At 42.5% G+C, this 22479-nt stretch overlaps 1 protein-coding gene across 1 annotated transcript in view; it reads left to right on the top strand.

Moving 5' to 3' along the window:
• TTLL10 (tubulin tyrosine ligase like 10) overlaps positions 1 to 22479 on the top strand; it is a 129968-nt gene that overhangs the window by 4538 nt on the left and 102951 nt on the right. The window contains exon 2 of the mRNA XM_044995985.1: positions 8659 to 8783. Within this exon, the coding sequence (XP_044851920.1) occupies positions 8741 to 8783 (43 nt within the window). The 5' untranslated portion in view covers positions 8659 to 8740. The remainder of the gene's footprint in view (positions 1 to 8658; positions 8784 to 22479) is intronic.

The raw sequence follows: 22479 nt of genomic DNA, 5'->3' as shown, positions 1-22479 counted from the left end.
AGAATGACCCAGGGAGAACAGAGAGCTTGGTCAGTTTTAACCCCTTCCTCCCACCAAATAGCAGTTTAGAGAATTCAAGGTGTTTATTTGTTACTAGTTCTTTTGACCCCTGTGGCCTCACAACTTTGAAACCAACTGTTACACACTAAAGAATTTCCCATAAGCCACCACCACCACTTTGATTTAGCGGTTGCAGTCTTCTGCCAGTGGCCCCTCCGTAATCCCATATGTTGCCAAAAGCATGTCAGGAGATGCTTTCTGCTGTGCTCCGAGTACCAGCTGTAGTGAGCCAAATTCCATTGGCATTCGCTCTCTGCTGAAAATGCTTTGCTAGCAGTAAAGCCTGTGAAGAAGTAGGAGCGGTAGCATTATCCCATGTAAACCAATTAAAGGACAAATTGTGTTTGACTTTTGCACAGGTTCATAAGTGAAGGAGAGTAAACAAAGAGGCTTTCCTCCTCTCATTTGCACCTGTGTCCAAGAATCAGACTTAATCCCAGTATTTGCCTTCCAGGAGTACAAGGAACGTTCAAGGCTAGCCATGACAGCTGTGCTAGCCTTCTGAAAGGAGACGAGTTGACGCTTGGTGGAGCACCACGACTCCCCTTCCCTTCCCCCCCCCCACTGCATCAGGCAGGAGAACTGGTCCCACATAAGAGGAATGCATGCTGCACCCTGCAAAAGGGTATAGCAAGGGTTGCTGTGGTCAGCACAATGTGTCCAGGAGCTCTCTGTAGGGGGACACCTCCTCATATCACAATGCAAGCACAATCTAGCCCTGAGGAACTAGATATACATGACAAGCTGTGTACCAATCAGCCAGGGCAGAGAACTGCAAAACATGATGAACACCAGAGCTGGGAAAAGTTAGCAGAACATCACAGAAGGTGCAGTTTGGTTTCAGATGGAGGCGTGGTTCAGGTCTTACATTCTTTGAATTGGGCTGCTGATCCCTAGAGTGGCATGAGTCTATATCTTGGCCTCATTTGAGTTGGGCTGGCTTTTTTGCAGTAAGATTTCTCATCAAAAAGTGCTGCAGCTCTAAGGAAAACCTCATCGAAATAGTTGATTTATGCAATCTGCCCAGGCAGTTATGTTTACACAGCGGAGGCTGCGAATGAATTGTCTTCCCATCTGTTTGTTTAAAAAAATAAAACCCATTTGACAGCTGATGTAAGGCTCAACCTCTGTGCAACATTAAATTCATATCTGGAATGGAAAAAGAACTAGTGTTAATTTTCTCCACTCTCCACACCTTGCAGCCCAGCGCATATTCATGCCATTTTCCCGTCCTTCAGAGACCAATTACCTCAGGTGAAGTCAGATATGGAGGCAGCGTTGCTAGGAGTTGGCAATGGAGACTTGGGGCTTTGAAGATCTTTTTAAGACTAGCAAGACACAGAAATCTGGAATTAACCCTTTGTCAGCCCCAGGAGGCATTTGTAGATTGTGAATCACTGAGCAGTCCGAGGAATGGAGCATACACCTCCGCTTCAATACTGTAAAAATGTACTGATCCAAACCTCCCTTATCTAAATCCCACTGGCATCCCAAGCACAGGCATCTCTCCAGGAGGATTGAGATGAGTGACACCTGGATGATGTTCTGAGATAGCCTACGCTCTACAGGGAGCTCAGATCCTGTAGCGTGACTCTGGTGGGGGATGATCTGGTGGAGATGTGTAATGTTGGGGTCCTTGATACTTCACTCTTATGGAACTTGGAAGATTATCAAGAGTTCCTCCAGCCCCCGTGGCTGGCTCTTCTTCCAGCAGCAGGGGAGTATGGGTGTGTGTTTGTCTGTTCAGCTGTCAGGGCACCCTGACCACAGGCTCCACAGCATGGTGGCCATTTCCCCAGATAATCTGAAGCTTCCAGGGTTTTGCTGCATATAAATGAGTGTCCAATGAAAACCAGTATTACCCTTGGAGAAGCAGGAAATGGAGCATGAGCTTTTCAGTGTAAAGATACAATCCAGTTCTGCTCCCTTTGAAGTCAGTGCCACAACTTCCATTGTCTTTAATGGTGCAGGATTGGATCCATGCTAAGTCAGTGACAGCTAATAAGAAAGTGCCTTTTCTGATAGTGTTTTCTTTAACCCTGAGACAGCTTTCTTGTTTCCACTTTATTAGGCAAATGAATATTGCTTGTTGAAAACCACATTACTATAGTCTGAAACTTCGAAGAATGTATAAGACAAAGATTCTGTGTTGACAGAAAAGGGACCTATTTTTATGATTTGTTGCATCAGCAAAGGCGTCTCCTTTGGTCTAGTGGTGGCACTTAACACTGATCTCCTGGAGGGTACCGTTCAAATCACAGAGCAAACTCTGCGCTCACTTACATCGGTGCAAACCTCAAGTTACCCCATTGATACCAATGGAGCTGCACCTGCTTTGGTTTAGCCCAGTAGTGGCAATGAAGACCATCAAGGCTAGCCCCTTCTCTGAGCTAGCAGAGTATCCAGTCGGGAGCCCTAAGGAAATCCATTGACTTCAGTGGAATTATGCCTACTCACACCAACATGGAAGTTGGGCCCTGGTTACCTGTTCACACCAGCTGATAATGTTGCCAGTGTGCTTCCTTTCACTTCCTCCTCTCCCCGCCTCTATTTCCTGAGGTGACAGATGTTACATGTTGTCAGCTACATTAAAAACTGAATCCCATCTACGGCTTTGAAAAGATGTTGACATCCCATGGGGCCATTTTTCTGTCTGCCTAATGGGGAAAAGAAAAGCAGCCACGGTGAAGAAAGGAAAACACTGAGGGTACAAGTTCTATGATCTCTTCCTCTTCCTATCACAGTCTTTTTTTGGTTTAGACAGTAAGGGCTTGTGATGAGCATGCTGTTCTCCCATTGACTGTGCAGCTAGGCAGATGCATCTCAGGGAAGTTTACTACTGTGTGTCTATATCACAACTTCTTTCTTGAGAAAAGGCCTCTTTTTTCTGCTTTGTTCCCTGTAATTACATGCAGCACAGAGTGGATGGAGAGAGAAGGACCATAATTAGGATGTTTCGACAATCATTTCCTGTGCTGACTACTAATCTCCTGCCAACCCTACCACTACTTCCTTTTTTGCACTACCTGCTCCCACGCTGAATTTAAAGCCATTGACTAGGCCAGCTGTCAACAAAACACAGGTTGCATCTTCTCATGACAATGCATATAGCAGATTTTCCTGTACCCCCTTTCTAACTGGAATGGTGCTTTCAAATAAAGAGTGCTATTAGGAATTACAGCACTTTGCAGTACTTGCTCACTAGAGGCTCTCAGAGTGCTATGCAAACATCATTAGGCCTTTGTGAAGCAGCTAAGTTTTATTATACTCATTTCACAGATGGGAAAACTGAGGCAGAGTGAGGTAAGACCAGGACAAAGACAGTGAAAGAACCCAAGAGTCCTGTAGTTCATTCCCCTTGTCGAACCAAAGATCTCTTGGAATCTCCCTGTGAGCCCTGCTGAAGTCTGTTAGGTTAGGTTAAAATAGATGTCCTGACAGGTTTTGCAATACCATGATGTGAAAGGGTACTTCTTCATTTCTTGCAAACAACAACTACACCCTAAGAAAACATGCAGCATTTTTCAAAGACTATCAAAAGTTACTTCATTACCAGCCAGCAGAACAAAGAATAAGGGGTGGAAGCAACAAAGTTGCAATCCTCTGCTTTACTGTTGTTACAGAGCCCCAGTGGTTGGGGATTTCTGGACAGCACTGGTGTTCCAGCTGTGTCCCCTTCCTTCCCAGGCATGACTCCAGCACCAGAGGCCAGGACTAGAGCTGAGGCTTAGTCACTAGGGCATCGGTATATCACCCAGGGATTCTCCCTACACTGGGGGATTTCCCAGGTAGCTGCCTAAGCCGTCACTATGGCTCCTTTGCACTCTAGAGAGGCACGAGACTGTAGCAGAGCCCAGGAGCCAGCCTGCTCATTGTAATTAAACTCTTTATTTTTCCAATATATTCCAGATTTGAGAATGAGAGAGAGAGAGAGAGGGAGAGAGAGAGATTGAGAGGAGGGTTATGCCAGGGGGCATTTCAGAATGTTGCAATAAGCAAAATGGGTGAAGTTTTCCTTGTGTGAAATGTCACTGGGACAAGGTGACATCTGGTCTCTATGAGTCTGATATGCAATTCCGCATGTCATTATAAATCATTCTAACAGGAAGGAACAATCAGTGTCCATCCATTCCCGGTTGACTCAGGGATGTTGCCCTTACCCAGTCTCTTACCCAGTCTCTTACTCAGCGTGCCTCTCGTGCAGAATGCTTGGTTTGAAAATCTATATTGATATATTTAAGAGCTAATTAAAACCCCCAAATAATTTCTAAAACACAAATAAATTTGCATGTTTCCTCTTGGATCCTAAGGCTAAGCAACTCCTTCAGCTTCATTTTACAGTTCTCAAAGCCTAAGAAGGCAGAAGTCACTGCTCTAGAGAATACAATTTGGTTTTTTGATATACCTTTTGTAACCCGGCTACTCCAAAGTGCTCTTAAAGTACTGAGTTTGGCACTAGTGGTAACAGTGCAGCAAAACCAAGCCACCATCAGGTGCTTAACATATCTCACAGGCAGTCTTTGACATTATAACTTGATTTGCTGAGAGGGAATGTTAGTCAGGACACTGTAGCTTTCTCCTTCATTTACCAAAAAGATCAATGGGATCTTTACATTCCACCTGGACAGAGAAAATTATCTTTGCCAATATCTGCTCAGGGACAATCAAGTTTAAGTTTCCAGATAGGTCACTAGTTCAGTGACCTGGTCAAAGTAACTGAGGTATAAGTGGGAAGGGACCCAGGCCCACAATTTCAGTTGAAGTGAAGATGAGTCATCTTGGAGCAGAAAACAAAATTATCTTTTTGGAGAGGTTTGAATTGGATAAAACAAAAAAAGAGCCTCTTGGTTTTTTTATTATTTACCTTTTTAGACTGCACTCTAGCACGAACACATTGAGAAGGTCACTGTCCATCAATTCTGATGCTGAATCATACTCAGATGGCAAAGACTTGTGTTTTCTTTGCATTGTCATGGGATGTGTTTTTGTTATTTATTGATTTATTTTGCATTGTTTGTCATTCAAATGCAGAGAGACAGTGAGGCACCAGTTGCTTTCCCTCATTTGAATTATCCATGCAAACTTGATTTGTCCATTTGTATCTGAAAACTTATTTCACTGCCTTTGTTTTTGTTTTATTGGCTGCTGATCCATTGCATGTTGGAGAACATAGAATTCCCAGGGATACCATCCAACTACTCTTTTTCCAGATATCAGAACATTATGGAGGGGGAAAGCCCTTAGGTACAATAGCGGCTTCTGACATTCCAGCTTTTGAAGTTTTTATTTAGCCAAATGGCAATCTGCTAAAGATTCTCTTTATTTGCATTTCTATTCACATCAAGTGAGCATTCATGATCTACTCACCCTGCTGGTATGTCCCACCACAAACCGTAAAAGGTGGAGTGAAGACTTAATACCCACATCCTGTTCCTTCATGCACTAAACCTGTCATTGCAATATTTTGCTTAGCATAATACATCTCCTGGAGACTTTCATGGTGAGAAAGTGCTCTCCCCTTCCCTTACCCCCATACACTCTCTTTGTTGCTGTTATTATTTATTTGTTTATTGCTGACTGTCCGCTCAGTGCCTCACCATGCACAAATTAAATCAGTCCTTGCCCTGAAGACTTGCATAGATAAGAGAACCACAGTTGAATTAAGGCAATTTGGGGACCTTATATGGGTCCCCCATGGTCCTTCCTCCATGTGGATCTGCCCCCATGATGTAGCCCCGCCTCTCCTTGGGGTGTCAGTAGGTTGCAGACTTAAAACAAATTGAATGGTTCATACCTCTTGAGCTATTTCTTCAGCCTTTCTGCACACCCAGGCAGGCATCATTTACCCTCAGGTTACATTTTCAAGCAGTTCTTTGCATCCCTAGAAACATAATTTTGTTTTAAAATGAAAGATGAGATTCTGATCTCATCACATGACTCCAGGAGCTGGGGTCATGGGCCTGGCTCTGTAGTGCCTATGCTGTAATTTGGTCCTTAACGGAACACCCTGGGAAATTCAGAGGTGGAGATAATTTAGAGGGTTCCTTCTTCCCATAGTTGCCATAAATTCATTTCATATGGTCATTACACAGGAAATGAGTCTCTATGGGAGATATAAATGAGGAAAGGATGGTGGTTTGGCAAATTAGCCTTGGGAGGTCAGTGCACACATAGGGAACAGCATGGCAAAATGCATGGAGATGAGAGATTATTGTTCTGTTTATCAGCTCTTTGCTTTCCCCTGTTTCCTGTTATTTCAGAGATTCATAGAGTTTAAGGGCAGAAGGGACCATTATGATCATCTAGTCTGGCCTCCTGTGTATGCAGGCCAGAGGATTTCATCAAGTGTTTCTTCGGTGCAAAGAGAAGAGAAACACTGACACATTTTTAATGTATTTGCATTGTGAAATTGTCTTGTGCCTGATCGTGGTAGACTGGTGGTTGTTGTGTCCCTAGTGTTGATGACCGTGATTTGGAAATAGGACATTAAGAGAAGTGGTGGTGGAGCACCACATCTGTATGGCTTGGAGAAAGGTGGTCTTCTGAATACAAGAAGTTCTGAAGGAGTTACTTATCAGGTAGTGTGCCCTTTAAAGATGAGTTGACCACTGAAGGACAAGAAGGCCTGGCTGTGTGAATGTCAGCACCATCCAGAGTTGATGTACAATGACAATAAATAATAAAAATAATAATATAGGCAGCCAGTGTAGGTAGTGCAAGGCAGGACTATGATGATCACAGTAGCACAAACCAAGGAGTAATTTTGCCTCAGAACAAGAAGCAAGCACTTGTCAATGCAGAGGATATTCATTAGCATCAAAAGCTTCATATTATTGTGAGATGGGTGGGAGGAGAATTAGTTAACTTCCATGCAGTTTGGAGTCACCATGCTATAGGCTTTCATCAACTGCACCCTTACCATAGTCATCTTTGTGGGAAAGAAGTATGATACAGTAACAGTGGCCTGATTGTTCTCTGCCTCACACTCTAGGCAGCTATTTACACTAGTGCAAAACAGATTGAAATGCTCCCATTCTGATCTGGTAGCATTTTAGACCCACTTTGCAGTTCCTTTGCCTATGTGAAAATTATGATCCAATACTCAGTGCAGTGAGAACAAGGCCCTGTCAGTCTTTCAGAGAACCGTTACCGAGTGATTTAGGGCCTGATCCAAAGCTACTGAAATCAATGGGAATCTTTCCAAGGTTTTCAGTGGACTTTGGATCAGGCGCTATATTTGCAGTTACAACAGCATGGAGATTTCAGATGGATTTTGAAGAGAAATGTTTAAGAAATTGAGACATATGGGCCTGATTCTGATCTCACTCATACATTTTTTTTCCCGCTGAGGTAATTCCATTTCCTTTTGTGGATTTACTCCTGATTTATACCAGAGTAACTGGATGCAGAATCAGAACCTAAGTATTTTTCGTTTAATGACAATGCCAATAGAAATACATTTGAATTAACCTCCCCATCCCTCAAAAATTGCCCCCTCCTGCCAAAAAACAAACCATACAAACAAAAAAAATACAAATAATATACTTTGTGTCTGGGGGAGAGAGGGTTACAGATGCAGTGAATGAACGTGACTTCCTTCTATTTGTTTTGTTATGTGTGCTTATGAGATTGTATGGGCTTGTCTAGGGAAGCCAGTGTATTTGTATTGTAAATGGAGATGGTTGAATAATCAAACAAGGGCTTCGGTTTTATTGTTTCCAGTACACCTGCAAAAAAAAAGGGTCTGTATTCTCCACCCCATCCAACTTCCTTTTACCTTTGCTCATGTAACTTTATAGTGACATTCATCTACTGCATCAGACTTTGAAACAAAAGCTCCTATTTGCTGCTGAAATAATACAAGCACTTGGAGTGCCTGAAATCCATTTATTTGAGCTACCCGTGCCCAGTTAGTGACATCACTGACTGCATCCAGCTGGTTGGGGATGTTCATTCAAGCTATGAATTCTTGAGGTGGCTCTGTTCACAGGGCTATATGAATCATTGAGACAGATGCAGTTGGGAACAATGCAAATGGCTGCAGGTGGACAGGTGCAAGGTATCCAAAGCCAGGAAACTTGTTTTAAGTTTAACAGCCAGGCAGTTGGTTGGAGCTGGAGCAATCCCGTAGAAAATGGTCTTCCAGATATGGTTAGGTTCTTGAGCCTTCATTATATTGCTCTCTTGAAGTCAATAGAAATTGAGGGTGCTCAGCACCCTGCAAGATCAAGGCCCCAGTCCCTTGATGCATGCCTGCCTACTTCCTGATCATACCACTGGGAGTTATTCTCATGCACTGTGGGAGAATAAATACCTGGGAGTTAAAACAATTACTAAGAGCACTCTGGGCCCTCCCACCTATAGCACTTTGATGGAGCCTTCCTTTGTTTTCCATAGTTTGGCTATTCAGTTTGTTGGCATGAGGCAGTGCTCTCATTTCCCTGTGCCATTTGCATAGAGTTTGTATTTTATAAGCTTATAATGAGTTTTCCTTTGTCTAGGTCCGGCATCTCGTTCGCAGTTGCATGTTCACCCTCACCCATGCCCTCCCTGCTTGCTGTGATTTGAATGAGTAATCCCTGACATTTTATTCTGAAGCAGGTGGCTCTTACACACCCTGACTTCCACATTCAAATGCCACAGGGAAACAGAGGAAGGCACCTGGGCTGTAACTCATTCCATGGAACTGAATAGAACCATCAGCCAGCCATTTAATATTAAAGGTAAATGTACTCATGGAAAGGTAACGTTTACTCTGAATAAATATGCCTCTTGTTCACAGTGGGCTGAAGGGACATTTGCTATTGAAAAGGTTGATTGCTACAGAAATAGTAGGTTCTCACCTGATCTTTATCTGCTTTACATTAAAGATGTGTTCAATAAAATAAAAACCCATTGGCCCTTAGATCTGAACTCCCATGAACTTTGAGGAGATCAAATTCTGAACCTGGAGCTGACCTGAATTTTGCACATGGATCCAAACCAAAACCCTAGATCTGGGCTGTACATTTGGGGATGTTCAAAAACCAGAAATGGAATTACGTGACACAGCTTGAACCTTTCTCTACTTTAGAGAAGCATTTAGGGTAGTAACTTAGGCTGGAGCTTTGAGAGGTCTTTGTCCTTCACAATCTTTTGAAAGTGTGTGTGTTATTCCAAAATTACATCTGAATTAGAGATTATCTTCTGAATGGTGCAAACTGATGGCTATGTGATGGTGAAGCAAAGCTGAGCAGTTCTATGCCAATGGCAGAACTGTGCTCAAGACCCTCTGTAAGTCAAATACTGGTGAACTTCAGAACAAAATGCTTCAATACTTTATAGAAATAGCCCCTCTCTGATGCACTCATAGAATCATAGATGTTTGAGATGGACAAAGCCCATTAAGTCATCTAGTTCATTTATCTGTCAATGCCAGATGTTCTCTGTTGTACATTTGTTTGTGTTCCCAAGTCTGGTTCACATGGTTGTACACTGCCCTGTTTCATGAGGAATCTTCCATTGAGAGGGCCAGATTCTAGCTTCTGTTCCAGGAATTTTGCACTGCTCAGGTTTTCCCCTCTGTGCCCAGCTGGCATATGGCCACCCTAGTGGCTGTTTGTTACCCCCTCACCTGTGCCTTGGGGTAAGGAACATGACCAGGAAAATGGGTGTGGCTGAGGCATTTCCACACCCCAGTCACTTCCTGGTGTTGGAATGGATCCTAAAGGCCATGGGCAGATTGGCATAAGATAGAACAGATATCAGGCTGTCCTAATTTACATCTGATTTGCACAAGACAGTACCAGCTTGTGGCCAGCCCTGGGATCAGGAAAGTACAAAGGTAGCTAACTGCCACTTTTGCCCCCTTTTTCTCATTGGTCCTTCACCAAGCCAAACAGCTAGACCAGAGAAGCTAGCCCAGAATTAGGAGGTTGCTCCTTAGTGCCTGAAGAATGGATTGCCCCAAAGTTAACTGGAGATTTGGGTGGAGAGCCCTCATGCCCCCAGCACACAAACCCCACCTACACCCTCACCTAGGCATGAAAATGCCTTTCTCCACTCCAGGCTAGGAATCAAATAATCTAGATGCATATTCAACACAACCCAAAGAAATAATTTGTGCTAATAAAATAGTAGTAATAAAATATCCAGTAAGATAAAACCATTTTATTTCTGAGGTCCCTTTGAATAATCGGTGCTAAGCATGCCAGCCCCTTACTGCCATTGCTTTTGATTGCCTGCCTTTCCTCCATAGCAGAGTCCCTGGCTCAAAGGTGGCTGTGCATATCAGACTCAGGTAAGAAGCCACCAGGAAATAGGATTTATAAAAAAACTGTTTAGGGAGGGGATCTCATGTTTATTCAGTGTCGTATGGAATTGTACGTCAGGGCTTGGGTTAACAGCTGCAGGCACGCTTTTTTTCTGCCCTTTTAAAGAAGCCAGAAATGAAACTCTCTGCATGGTCATTTTGTATTCAAGTGAAGATGTTTCTGGGCCAGTGTTTGAATCTACTGAAAGCACACACTGCTTGGTATCCCTTAATTAATTTATTTAGCAAGGGTTTGGGGTGGAGGATATTTGATCAAGTGACATCCTTTGTTTCTGCCCCTTTTTAACACGGAGCGTCATGTCTAGTGCAGCACGACTTAAAAATGTCCGCTATCCTGCTCACAGCATTTGGAAAGCAAACATGACAAGTCATGTAGGCATTTCTGAAGCCACATGATGCTGCAGTGGTACGGCCACCTAATAAAAGATTGTATTATTGGAATCCTTCTACCGTACTGCGCAAACTTAGACCATAAGTCTAATGTACATAAGAAAGCCCTGACTTTGAAAGAGGCCTCAACTCAGCCTCTTGTTTTGCCTCTCCAGGAGAGAGTGCAGAGTACGCGTCCTTCAGTAACATGCTCTGTCAGCTCTGTTCCTCAAAATGGCAGCTTCCCTGGGAGGCAGAGCTTTTAGACATTAAAGTTGCAGTATATAGAAAACCAAGTAATAAAACTATATAACAGGGGTCGGCAACCTTTCAGAAGTGCTGTGCTGAGTCTTCATTTATTCACTCTAATTTAAAGTTTCGTGTGCCAGTCATACATTTTAACGTTTTTAGAAGGTCTCTTTCTATAAGTCTATAATATATAACTAAACTATTGTTGTATGTAAAGTAAATAAAGTTTTTAAAATGTTTAAGAAGCTTCATTTAAAATTAAATTAAAATGCAGAGCCCCTCAGATCGGTGGCCAGGACCCGGGCAGTGTGAGTGCCACTGAAAATCAGCTCGTGTGCCATAGGTTGCCTACCCCTGCTATATAAGGTACACTACAAGCTCCGTTAGGGTTAACTTGGTTTCTGTCCTCAGTTCAGAGCTCACATTTGTGCTTGTGGGGTTAGAATTTTAAGAACGGAGCTGTATTAGCTCAGATAGTATACTGCTCCTTTCTTAGAATTCTAACTTGACTATTTAAATTAAACTTGACTATTAATTAATTGTCAATTATTAATTAAAATTCACTTGACTATTTAAATACAGAGAGGGGATAAAAAATGCTGTATTATGCCAAGAGAGTCATGGTCTGTCTCCCAAAAGCAAACTTAAAGGGAAGGGAATGGTAGGCATAAATTGTAACAAAGCCAGGAGACTAAGTAGGCCTAAACCTGCTTCTCTTGAAGTCAGTAGCAAAATTCCTGTCAACTTTTATGGGAAAAGGATCAAGCCCAGTAGTGTGAACAAAGACATATAAACTGAATACTGTCCACGGAGGATCAATGACCTCAGACACTGCTTGATTTTGTGCCTTTCATGGTACATACTCAGGTTCTACAGCTGACATTATGTTTCAAGAATTCTATTCCCCCCTAGCCAGTGCATCCCTAATCTTGAGGCAACCTGGATGTAGTATGCTCTGGGGAGTAAAAGCTACATTCATTGTTGTAGTTTTATATGTGTTTACCTTGTAACTGGGTGACCTGAGCTGCCATGAACCTGTTTTAACTGCAGAGTTAATGGGGAAGATTTTTCAGAAGGTAAGGTGTGTCTTTACTGATTAGCTAAGATGAAAGCCACCTGACCCTGAGCAAACAGCTTCTCATCTGAATTTTACTTTAACCTTATTTACTTAATAGAGAAGTGTTAAATCAAGCAACAGCAACATGTGTTTTTAACCCTATCCCCTTTGGTGTCTTTCATCATTCTACCAAGTATCTAGTCCATGAATTGATGTTAAAACTTTAATCCTATTGTGGAATTGGCTTTTTGCTGTTCAGCAGATACATAGGTGCGATATTCAGAGAAAGTGGTACGTATAAAGTTAAATTTCAACATGCAATGGAAGCGCAGAGGGATGTGGGGGGACCTATTCATTGTGGAATATTGTGTGTTGATGACTCAGACTTCTGTGCAAAACAAGTTGCTGCTTGGAGGCAGCTCAGTGGCAGAACTGGTATGGTGACTCTCTGGTTAATACTCACTCCTGGCACCCGATGCTGGTGAAGTCAGGGTGGTATTAACGGTGTCACGCAATGTGATTTGAGGAGATCTGCTCTACCAGTGACTGATCCTTGAACCATTAAGTGTGCATAAGAGATTAAATCATCCATACGTGGGCAGAGGTCTCTGCAGTACCAGCTTTGCTTCTACAAGTAGGTGTCTCCTTAGGGAATGAAGGCTCTGTTCTCTGCCACTGGCTTCCTGTGTGATGTTCGCCAAGTCACTTCACTTCTCTGGGCCTCCCTTTCTTCATCCATAAAATGGGAACAATCACTCTTACCTGATTCACAGAGAGTTGTGAGGTTTAACTCATTCATATCTGTAAAGTGCTTTGAGATCCTTGACTGGGAGGTACTAGAGAAATGTGCATCATTGTTATAATGCTAACATAATAACAAACATTGATGCCGTGTGCTCTCATCTGGGGTACTGTGGTTCATTTTGGGCTCTTCTCCATACTGCTGAGAATGAGGAGGTCTTTGAGGTGTGGTGGATTGCCCATCACGTGACATCTTTACACTAAGACTGGATGTCTTTCAGAACACTGTGCTTTTGCTCAACCACAGGAATGGGCTTGGTACAGGAAATACTGGATGAAATTCTATGGCCTCTATTGTGCAAGAGGCCAGACAACATGATCATAAAAGTACCTTGAGGCCTTAGAATCTAAAGTCTGTGAATCAACAACATTTGCAATTACTTAAGTTAAAATAGGGGTAATCAAATCTCATGACTGAGAGTGTCAACATGATTTCTGCAGGACTGAAACCATCTACCTAAATTGAAGCTGGGCAAGATACAATGGGTGGAAGGGGATAAAGTACAGAGTATATTAATTCAGTATCAAAGAGGAAGAGACACCTCAACTGAACAAGAAAAGCTCATACTTATTAATAAAATGTCAGTTGCTTCATGCTTCAGTTAGTTGTTAATCACAGAGACCCCTGTGCTCTCTGAGTCCTCATGGGAGGGGCCAGGGAATCCTCATCTAACCCTCCCTTCCTTTGGATTACAAGGAAGGTTCACCATGCATTACCTTGGCTCTGACAGTTCTCAGATCCTTACAGTACCCCAATTCCCTCTTCTCCCCTGCTGGGGGCTCCCTCCTTGAACTAGTCTGCTCACCTCTTCCAGCCCCGCTTACTCTCACTCCTGAACAGGAAAGCTTTGCAAAATGTTTGAAACAAAACCTGAGCCAGCATGAAATGTGGGTGAGGTTCTTTACAAGCACAAAATGCAGGCTAAGTTCATTGAAAGGTTTGCTGAGCACATGGGCCAGATTCTCTGCTCATGGAAACGGGTGCCCAGCTCCATTGGCTTCAGTAGAATTTTTCCCATTTACCCCAGCAGAAAATGTGGCTAGGTATAAATGCTTGGCTAGCTGGATAGACACACAGACAAATCAACCAACTGACCCTGGGCAGATCTATGGTTTTGCATCAAAATCCTTTCATGGCCCAGTTTAGAAGATTCAAATTCTGTTCTTAGTTACACTGGTGTAAATCCAGAGCAACTCCATTGATTTCGGCACAGTCACACTGGATTTACATCGGTGTATCTGAAAGCAGAAACTGGCCATATATCTTGAATGATATAACTATCAACCCCTAAAACGAAATCCTGTGTTAAATCAAGTGCTTATAGTAGGAAGTGCATATAATTTATGCATTAACATGGATCTAATTCTAAATAACTATGGTGATGTCATCAGACACTCTCTCCAGCTTGTTCTGAGAGATGTATGTTTTGCTAATATGATAATATGCATGCCATGGACAGGAGAGTGACATTTAGAGCCAGATAATATCTAAGATTCTAAACCTATATAATGCATAGTCCAGCATGCAGTTTGGAGGAATTATATTCTGCCACACTCTCTGGATTGCTGACATCACGTATATGTTACTATTTGAAGAACCATAAACTCCTGTTCTATGAGGGACTTGATTGTTCTATAGGATTTAGAGCCTTCTAGGCCACTGGTTCAAATCCAGTTTAAGTTGAGTGGTGAAAAGTAATGTTAAATGGCTTGGGTGAATCTACCTATTTCCTAGTTACTTGTCCACACTTCTTCACCACAACTGGTCCTAATTGGCTGTTTCATTGTCAGGGTCAGCAGAGAGAGGCTGAATTCCCCACTCACTGTAGAAAGGTCCCTCCAGAATAAGACTGGGGCATGACTGCAGGGAAAGCTTTCATGTGTTCTTCTGCACTACACCTGTTCTGTGGATAAGGGGAGGACTTTAATCTCCAGGGCCGCTTCGATGTCTTTAGTTACATAGAGGGCTCTCATCACCATAGAGTCAAAAATACCTTTTCCCAGCAATAAATTCACCCTCCCCGCCCCCCCCAAAACCCTTTCAAACTAATTTAACCCCCCACTCCATAGCTTTTCCCTTAGTCCTGCTTCAGCTAGTGGAGGGCATAGGGCAGACCTTTTTTTAAAAGGAGAAAATATAAAGGCAGGGAGTGGAGGAAGAGGGGTTGAAATTTCCTGCAAATTAAGGAGCATTCAGCATGGCTTGTGTGTGGAGCCAGAGAATTGCCTTCCATTGCAGCTAAATGTCTGGCTCCATTCACCTGTCTGGGACACAGGAGCAGTGGCTGGGACCATATGAATGTACAAGAGATTAGCAGTGTAGGAAAACACCTGCTTCCACTTAAGTGATCAGAGAGGAAACAAAGGGCAAGAAAAGCTATAGCCTGAGCAACACAGGATTGGATGCAAACTAATATGAAGCCTGAGATTGGCAGTTGGCAGCCTTACCCATCAATTTAAAACAGTTGAGAACGCACCAAATCTTTGGATTTGAAGTCTTGCTGCTATGAAGATGAAAGACTTTTTCCTCCTCTTTTTCCACTTGACTGGGGGAAAAGAGGAGACAAACAGGAGTGGGCAGACGAGGTTAGGCAGACCAAGGTGCCAAACTGTTATGCTTTATAATAGTCTGCAAGGAAAGGCTGATAATGCAACAAGAGGGGAAACGTGGAAACACTGAAATAGTGGTTTAAAAATTCAGGCTAAGTTTCCCCTTCCTGCTTTGTAAAGAAGCATGTCCTTGGATGCCTTAAGGGCTATCTGAGACTCAGTGCATTTGTAATGTAACCCTCCATGTCATGTACATGTACATGTAATGTAACCCTCCATTTTTAAGTGCCCAGTTTGAGACACGGGGAGCCTGATTTTCAAAGGTGTCAAACACTGAAAGATCCCATTCACTTCAGTTGGAGTTTTGGGTGCTCTTGAAATCAGGCCCAATGTAGGTATCTCATGCTGGATTCTGAAACATTAAGACACGCCAAATCAAAGGCCACAAAATATATGTGTGTGTGTGTGTGTATATATATATATATATACACACACACACATATATATATAGGTTTTAACCTCTCTGTAGCTCAGTTTTCCTGTCTGTAAACTTGCAATAACAATGCTGACCTACTTTATGAGGTGTGAGTATGAAGCCTGATTCATAAAATGCTTTGATATCCTTAGAAGGAAGTTGCTTTAGAAGCACAAAGTATTATTAAGCTTAATTATTCCACTTGCTGTCCGCTTGCTTTATGTATTTTGCCGCCCCAAGCACGGCAGTCAGGCGGCTTTCGGCGGCAAGCCTGAGGGAGGTCCCCTGGTAACACGGATTCGGCAGCATGCCTGCAGGAGATCCACTGAATGGCGTACTTGCTGCTGAAACCGCAGGACCGGCGGACCTCCTGCAAGCATGCCACTGAAGGCAGTCTGACGGCTGCCCTCACAGCAACTGGCAGGCCGCCCCCCGCGCCCCCCTTGCCCAGCTTGCTGCGCTGGTGCCTGGAGCCACCCCTGCTTGCTGTAAAGGCCTGAAAAGGAACAGCATGTGCTTCTAGCTTCTGACAAAAGCTGGCAGTTGCAGACTGTGCCCCTTTGGGGATGTTGTGCACAAACTACTAGCACATCATCCAGTGGTCGCTCATAGTGCTCTCATTAATGCTAGAACAAGATCCTATCCTGCTGTATGAACAAAAGAGAAGAGACGCTCTCTCCCTTCTTCTCTCTCCCTTGTGCACCAGTACAGTGCATGGCATAGTTTCTGCTCTCTGGAAGTATAATCCTATGTTCTGTCCAGTTGGATTGCCTGGCCTAACTCATCATCTAGGTGAGGGAAAGAGATGTTTATCAGATGTTTATCAGATAAAAAATTGTGTTTATCAGATTCAAAAATTCCTTTTTCCTTGTGCATTCAAACTGGTCCTCAGTCTAACTTTCCTTTTCTCTTCCCCACTGCTTGTGCTGCCTTTAGAATTGACCCAAAATGTACCTCTGACCTTCCACTACAGCTCAGACAACATGTTCCAGCTACAGGGTGTTTATGTCCAAGCCTTCCCTCTGGGTTACCATGCCTCTCCAAATACGAGGAAGATCATTATGTCTCTTCTCTCCTCCTTTGCTTGCCTAACATGTTAAGACACAGAAACCTGTTGCTGCTATGACTCTGATTCCTGACCCGACAGGTGGTGCCTTGAGTTGAACTTTGCTCTCACAAACAGTTGGTTTCACGTATCAGTCTCCCATTTAGTTGACTCGCCCATCTGTGTAGAACTTAGTAATTCTGCTAACATGTACTGCTGCTGTGATCTCAGATGATGTTGTTAAGGAACTTTGCTTGAGTATAGGGGCCTGCATGCATAGGCAGAGTGGGCACAGGATTCCGCCCACAGTCTAATCTCATTATAAAGCTGCAGGAAAACTAAGTCTCGAATCTCACACTGGTAGCCTAGGAGATGACCCCAAGAAATTGAGCGTTACAGGAAGTAGTACAGGTGACTATGTGCCTCTGCTGTAGGTCAGTACTAGGAAAAGAAATTGCCATACCAGTTCAGTGGTGCAACTAGTCCAGTAGCTTGTCATGAACAGTGGCCAGAACAAGGTGCTTCAGAGGAAGGTGCAAGAAACCTTGTAAGGATGACTATGAAATACCCTGTCCATAGGGGATATTTCCTCCCAACCCAAGCCATACTGTGTTTGACTTAATGAAGCATGAAAGTTGATATATTTTATCTATCTAATGTAACTGTGGGTGCTCTCATTATCCATCTAATGTCCAATTCTTTTTTGATTCCTACCAAGCTCTTAGTGCTGATGATGTGCTGAGGCAGGTAGTTCCACAGGTTAATTATGTATTGTGTAAAAAAAATCCTTTGAGCCGTTTTAAATGTTGCTTGTCCATTTCACTGGTTGTCCCCTTATGCGTGTATTGTGAGAAAGGCTAGGATATACTCTACTGCTGAAGGTGCCATATGTGTTATGAGTTATTAAACAGATGCTCGGCAGTCATTAAAGATCCCAGAGCACTGTTTTTACAGAATTTGTTGCTTTTACCCTAGTGTTCTACCCATCTTTGACTTCAGATAGTGCACTAAGCCAAATCCTGCAATCTTTACTCAACCTTCACTCAGGCAAGACTCTCATTAATGTCAATTAGGGTTTTACCTGAATAAAGATTTAATAAGGATGTCAGGATTTGCCCCACTGTTGTTTAGTATTGGTGGCACAGATTAGATGATGTGTTTAATAATCTCAAAAATCACTGTGTTTCAGTGGAAGATGAAATAATCTATACGCTAAACACAGTGAGGTCCAGTAAGGTCAAAAATGCAAAATACATATAAGGTTTTATCAGTGTGCTCTTATTATGGAGTTTTATGAGCCCGGAGCCAATGTCTTTAGAAGAAATATGAGAATTTGTACTTTGCGGGTAAAAAACAAACACAAAAAAACCCTGTCCGAATGTTCCTCTTGTCCAATGCAGCATTCAGGTGATCTCTTGTTTCTTGCTGGTAGGTCAAGATAACATCAGCTCTAAACTGGCATGCCCAAAAGCACATCAAAGTTTTTGTAGGTGCATAATTTGGATCTACACATACAAGCTGTTTTCTGTATGCACAAATGGCTGGTTAGGTGCTGAACCTTCACAGCCACCGTCCTTCAACTTTACCTGTGCAAAACCATAGGTGTATAATATTGAGTATGTACATTGCAGTGTTGAGGCCCATGGTGTTTCAAGTTTTTGCTATTATATCTTTCAACCAGGTTCCAAGCTTAATGTTTATCAGGAAACAGTTTGGAAATCAAAAGGATCTTCATGGAAGCTTAGAAACAGCATTTAAATCCTTCCCTTTTGAGTGTGATGCCTTCTCTTTTGGGTCTGATGCCAAGCCATTACTCTGGCTATTAGCTAACTAGTTTATTGTGGCATTGAATGACAGAGCTTTGTCAGGAACCTGATCTTTGGAGGTCATCAAGCCCTGAGGATATGCCTCACCTCATCAAAGAAAACAAAAAGATTTATTTACAGTTGTTGTTACTGTGAGTGTTAGAAGGCAACTTCAAAGAGGTTTAACCAAAATTAGATCATTATGATACTACATCAGTATGTTTCACCACTGTTGCAAACCTTTTCTGTGTTCCTTTGCTGTGTTACATAACATCCCCAGGAATGTTACTACTGTGTGGTATTCCTTTTCCAGGATTCATTTCATGGGCATTTGAACACTTCAGTAGAATGACGTCTAGCACCCTGGGATCCCCCAAGTCCCTATGTGCTATGATACTACGAATCATATGTAATAATAATTATTATTAATATTGATAATACAAGTTAGAAAGATAAGAAATATAAACTAAAAAGCTTTTTTAAAATTTCATCGTCACATCATAATACCAAGCAGTATAATCTAGTGATTGGCAAACAACTATATATATAGTCTAGTAAAAAGGAGTGAGTGTTTAAAGAGAATGGTCATGTGGTTAAAGTAATGAAGAAGATCTAGGTTTCCTGTCAGCCACAGGCATCCTGTGTGACTTGGAGCATCACATAAATCTCTCTGTGCTTCAGTTCCCCCATCTGTGAAAAGGGCATAATAATGCACCCTTATATGGGTGTTGGGAAGCTAAATTCATGAAAGTTTGGTGAGGTGCTCAGGTACTATGATGATGAGCACCGCAGAAAAGCCACAGTAGCTCTGAGTGATTTTGCATGGCTAATTATATGATTATCAAGCTTGTATTTCCTCCATGTCTAGTGCTTAGAGGGATCTATGTGGATTTCAGATGGAAACTTTGAGTCATAATTCTCATCAACCTCTAGCTGCCTCCTTCAGATAGGGCTCTCACTAGCCTTGTTTATTCCTTGTGTTTTACAGCGTGTGATAGATAGATTGATATCTTTTAAAAGGTAAATGACTCAAATATGGAATAATAATTAGCCTGAAAGTAGGATCAATATAACAGAGAAACGTGTACGAGAATCTGCAAAGAAGTTTGGCGTGTGTAAATACAGTTTATCTGCCATCAGATGGCTCCTGTTTATTAATAAAGAATGGGGACACAGTTTATTGACAATGATTCATTAGGAGTTTATTGCTGATAAAACCAAAGAATGATATTTACATTTGTGTAATCTTTCCTTTCCTACGGAAAGAAATGATTATTTTATCCTAATGTGTCATTGTGAGACTGAAACAGTCCTTTCTGTGGGTTCAACTTCTAAGCCCTAGAATGGCTAGACAATCATCACATTATAATAAATTAATACAGGATATGCAACTGCAGCTGTAATTTATAAACAAGAAAATGTGCACAGTGACTGGTTCTCCTTGGAATTGTACCTCTATGTTTAGAATATGTATAGTGAACCTTTTGTCTAAAGGGTCTGATCTCTTATCCCTAGGAGAGTTAAATTGTGGATTCTTTAGCTGTGAGCCCCTCCCTAAAACACACTCAGACAGTATACAGATAATGTTGCACATTCCTGTATACTTCACAAATGGATAGTTATACTGGGCCAGATCCAGAGCTAGTGTAAATTGGTGTAGCTTCATTGACGTCATGATTGACGTCACTGAAGCTACGCCAATTTACGCCAGCTCAGGATCTGGCCTCCTATTTCTCTTGGTTAGTTATCCCTGTTGGTTCTAGTGTCTAGAACCTTATAAATGTATTTCTTCTACTAATTCAACCTCTTTGCAATGGGTATGAATGACAAATCTTTCCAGCTCTATTTGATTATATTTTAGTCCATGTAATTTGTCTTAATGATGGATTTATGTTGCCTGGGCTTGTCCAGATTAGGAAAATAAACTGCATTTAATAAATATATTAACTAGCATGTAAATTAACATGCTTTTAATCAGGATCAGTTTGTTAGTAAGCCCTACTGTCTTTGTCTGTATTAGGGGTTAGGTGTTAAAAAGTTGTTAATTAACACACCTTTGAAGAGTTTATCTGCACACCTAGAATTAGATGATGCTTTATCCTCCCACCTTTTTAGCAAAACCCTGATCTGGTCCTGGGAAGTTCTGCTTGCAGATCTGCACCCTCTTTGAAGATTAGAGGTGAGATTTGGCAGTGAAGCTGGCACTCTGGCAGGATTTTAGTTGGGTATTTGTCATGCAGAGTTTGAAGAGCGATCCTTATGAGCTATAGTTTGAAAAGCAGGTCGTTATACTTGTGCCTACAATTTTCACATGTACAAATTCAGATGTTGGATTGAGGCAGCTTCAAATATGAGGTTCTATATGTCCATGAGATTTCAAATGTCATTGTGCCATGAAATGATCTGGCTTGGTTATCCTTGGGGGTTGTGGGGGGGAATCCTGTTCCTGCCCACTAATACTCCTTGAACCTGTTTCTTCTTTGTTGTGGCACAAGGCCCAAAAGACAGTAAAACTGGTGTCATCCAGCAGCACAGTGAGGCAGGATGAAAGGATTGGTCCAGGTTTCTGCATCTCCTGCCTGTATGCAGAGCTGCGCTCTGCAGAGACACCCTCTGTCCCATTGTGCATGAGTGGGCAGAGTGAGGGATGGATAGCCTGGCCTGTGTGGATCTGCAGCTCCCCAGGTGGGAGGGGCTGCAGCAGTCACTAAGCCTATTGTGGCCCTGAGGCTGAAGTAGCAGCCAAGGAGTGGCTCTACTGCCTCTGCATGGCTTGTTGCAAGGATTTTGACCAATCTGTGACCTCCAGGAGAACACCCTTGTGTACAGCCCACGTACTGGAGCTGTGCCCTGGGAACAGGGTTTGTCTCTGTACACACTGAGAATTATCCATAATAGATTGGGTCAGACCATAGGCTTTAGTCACTACCATATTCCTGGGTACTAAGCTAATGGGTGTTGTTAATGCCTCAGATGACTGGACAGACAGAGCACAAGGCCATTATTTAATTATAGATAAAAATAGCAATTTTCTAAGGAAACTGTAAAGGGAATCCATATGGTTTCTCAATATTGTTGACAGGCTGGGTTGTCTGTTACAAGTGTATCTGTTTTGAACCAGCTCTTAGGTACTTTCATGATCCGTGCTCTAGAGGTACGAGAGAGAGAAAGATGGTTATAATCTTAGCTGGGCATCAAACCTGTGGTCCAACCTGACATCCCAACCGAGCACTTTTGCCTGATTGTTATCAATTGGCCACTTGGGCAATCAAATGTAGGGGATACATTTTCAGGAGGGTGGTCGTCTTATTTATTTTTAGGTGCCATTTGCAAATGAATTGCAGACAGAAATCAGGTACCTGGAAGTCATCTCTTCAGATTTGCACCCGCAAATCATTTTGCAGGCACAACAATTCAGATGCAGCTATTTCAGGCACTTATTGCTTTGGTCAAAAGTGGGGGTTGGGCTGAGCTCAAGTGAACATTTATCCCTTCGATTCCAGCTCCTTTGACTGGTGGAAGAGAAATAAAAAGCTGACTTGCTCAGAAGCAACATCCTTATGCTGACATTATTACCACACTGCATGTTGTCCCTTGCTGGAGAAATCAGTCTTATGCAATTAAAGGTTTCCAAGGTTTCTGCCTGAGTTAGTTATTGAGGATAAGTTGTGTCTTAGGGGAATTTTTCTGCCAGTTGCACTAATTAGCACAATAATTTGTCATTTCATTAAACACACCTTCCATGGGAAACAACAG

Source organism: Mauremys mutica, chromosome 21 (assembly GCF_020497125.1).
Source record: "Mauremys mutica isolate MM-2020 ecotype Southern chromosome 21, ASM2049712v1, whole genome shotgun sequence".
Lineage (NCBI taxonomy): Eukaryota > Metazoa > Chordata > Testudines > Geoemydidae > Mauremys > Mauremys mutica.
The sequence above is the reverse complement of the archived record's forward strand: the minus strand, read 5'-3'. Positions and strand labels throughout refer to the sequence as shown.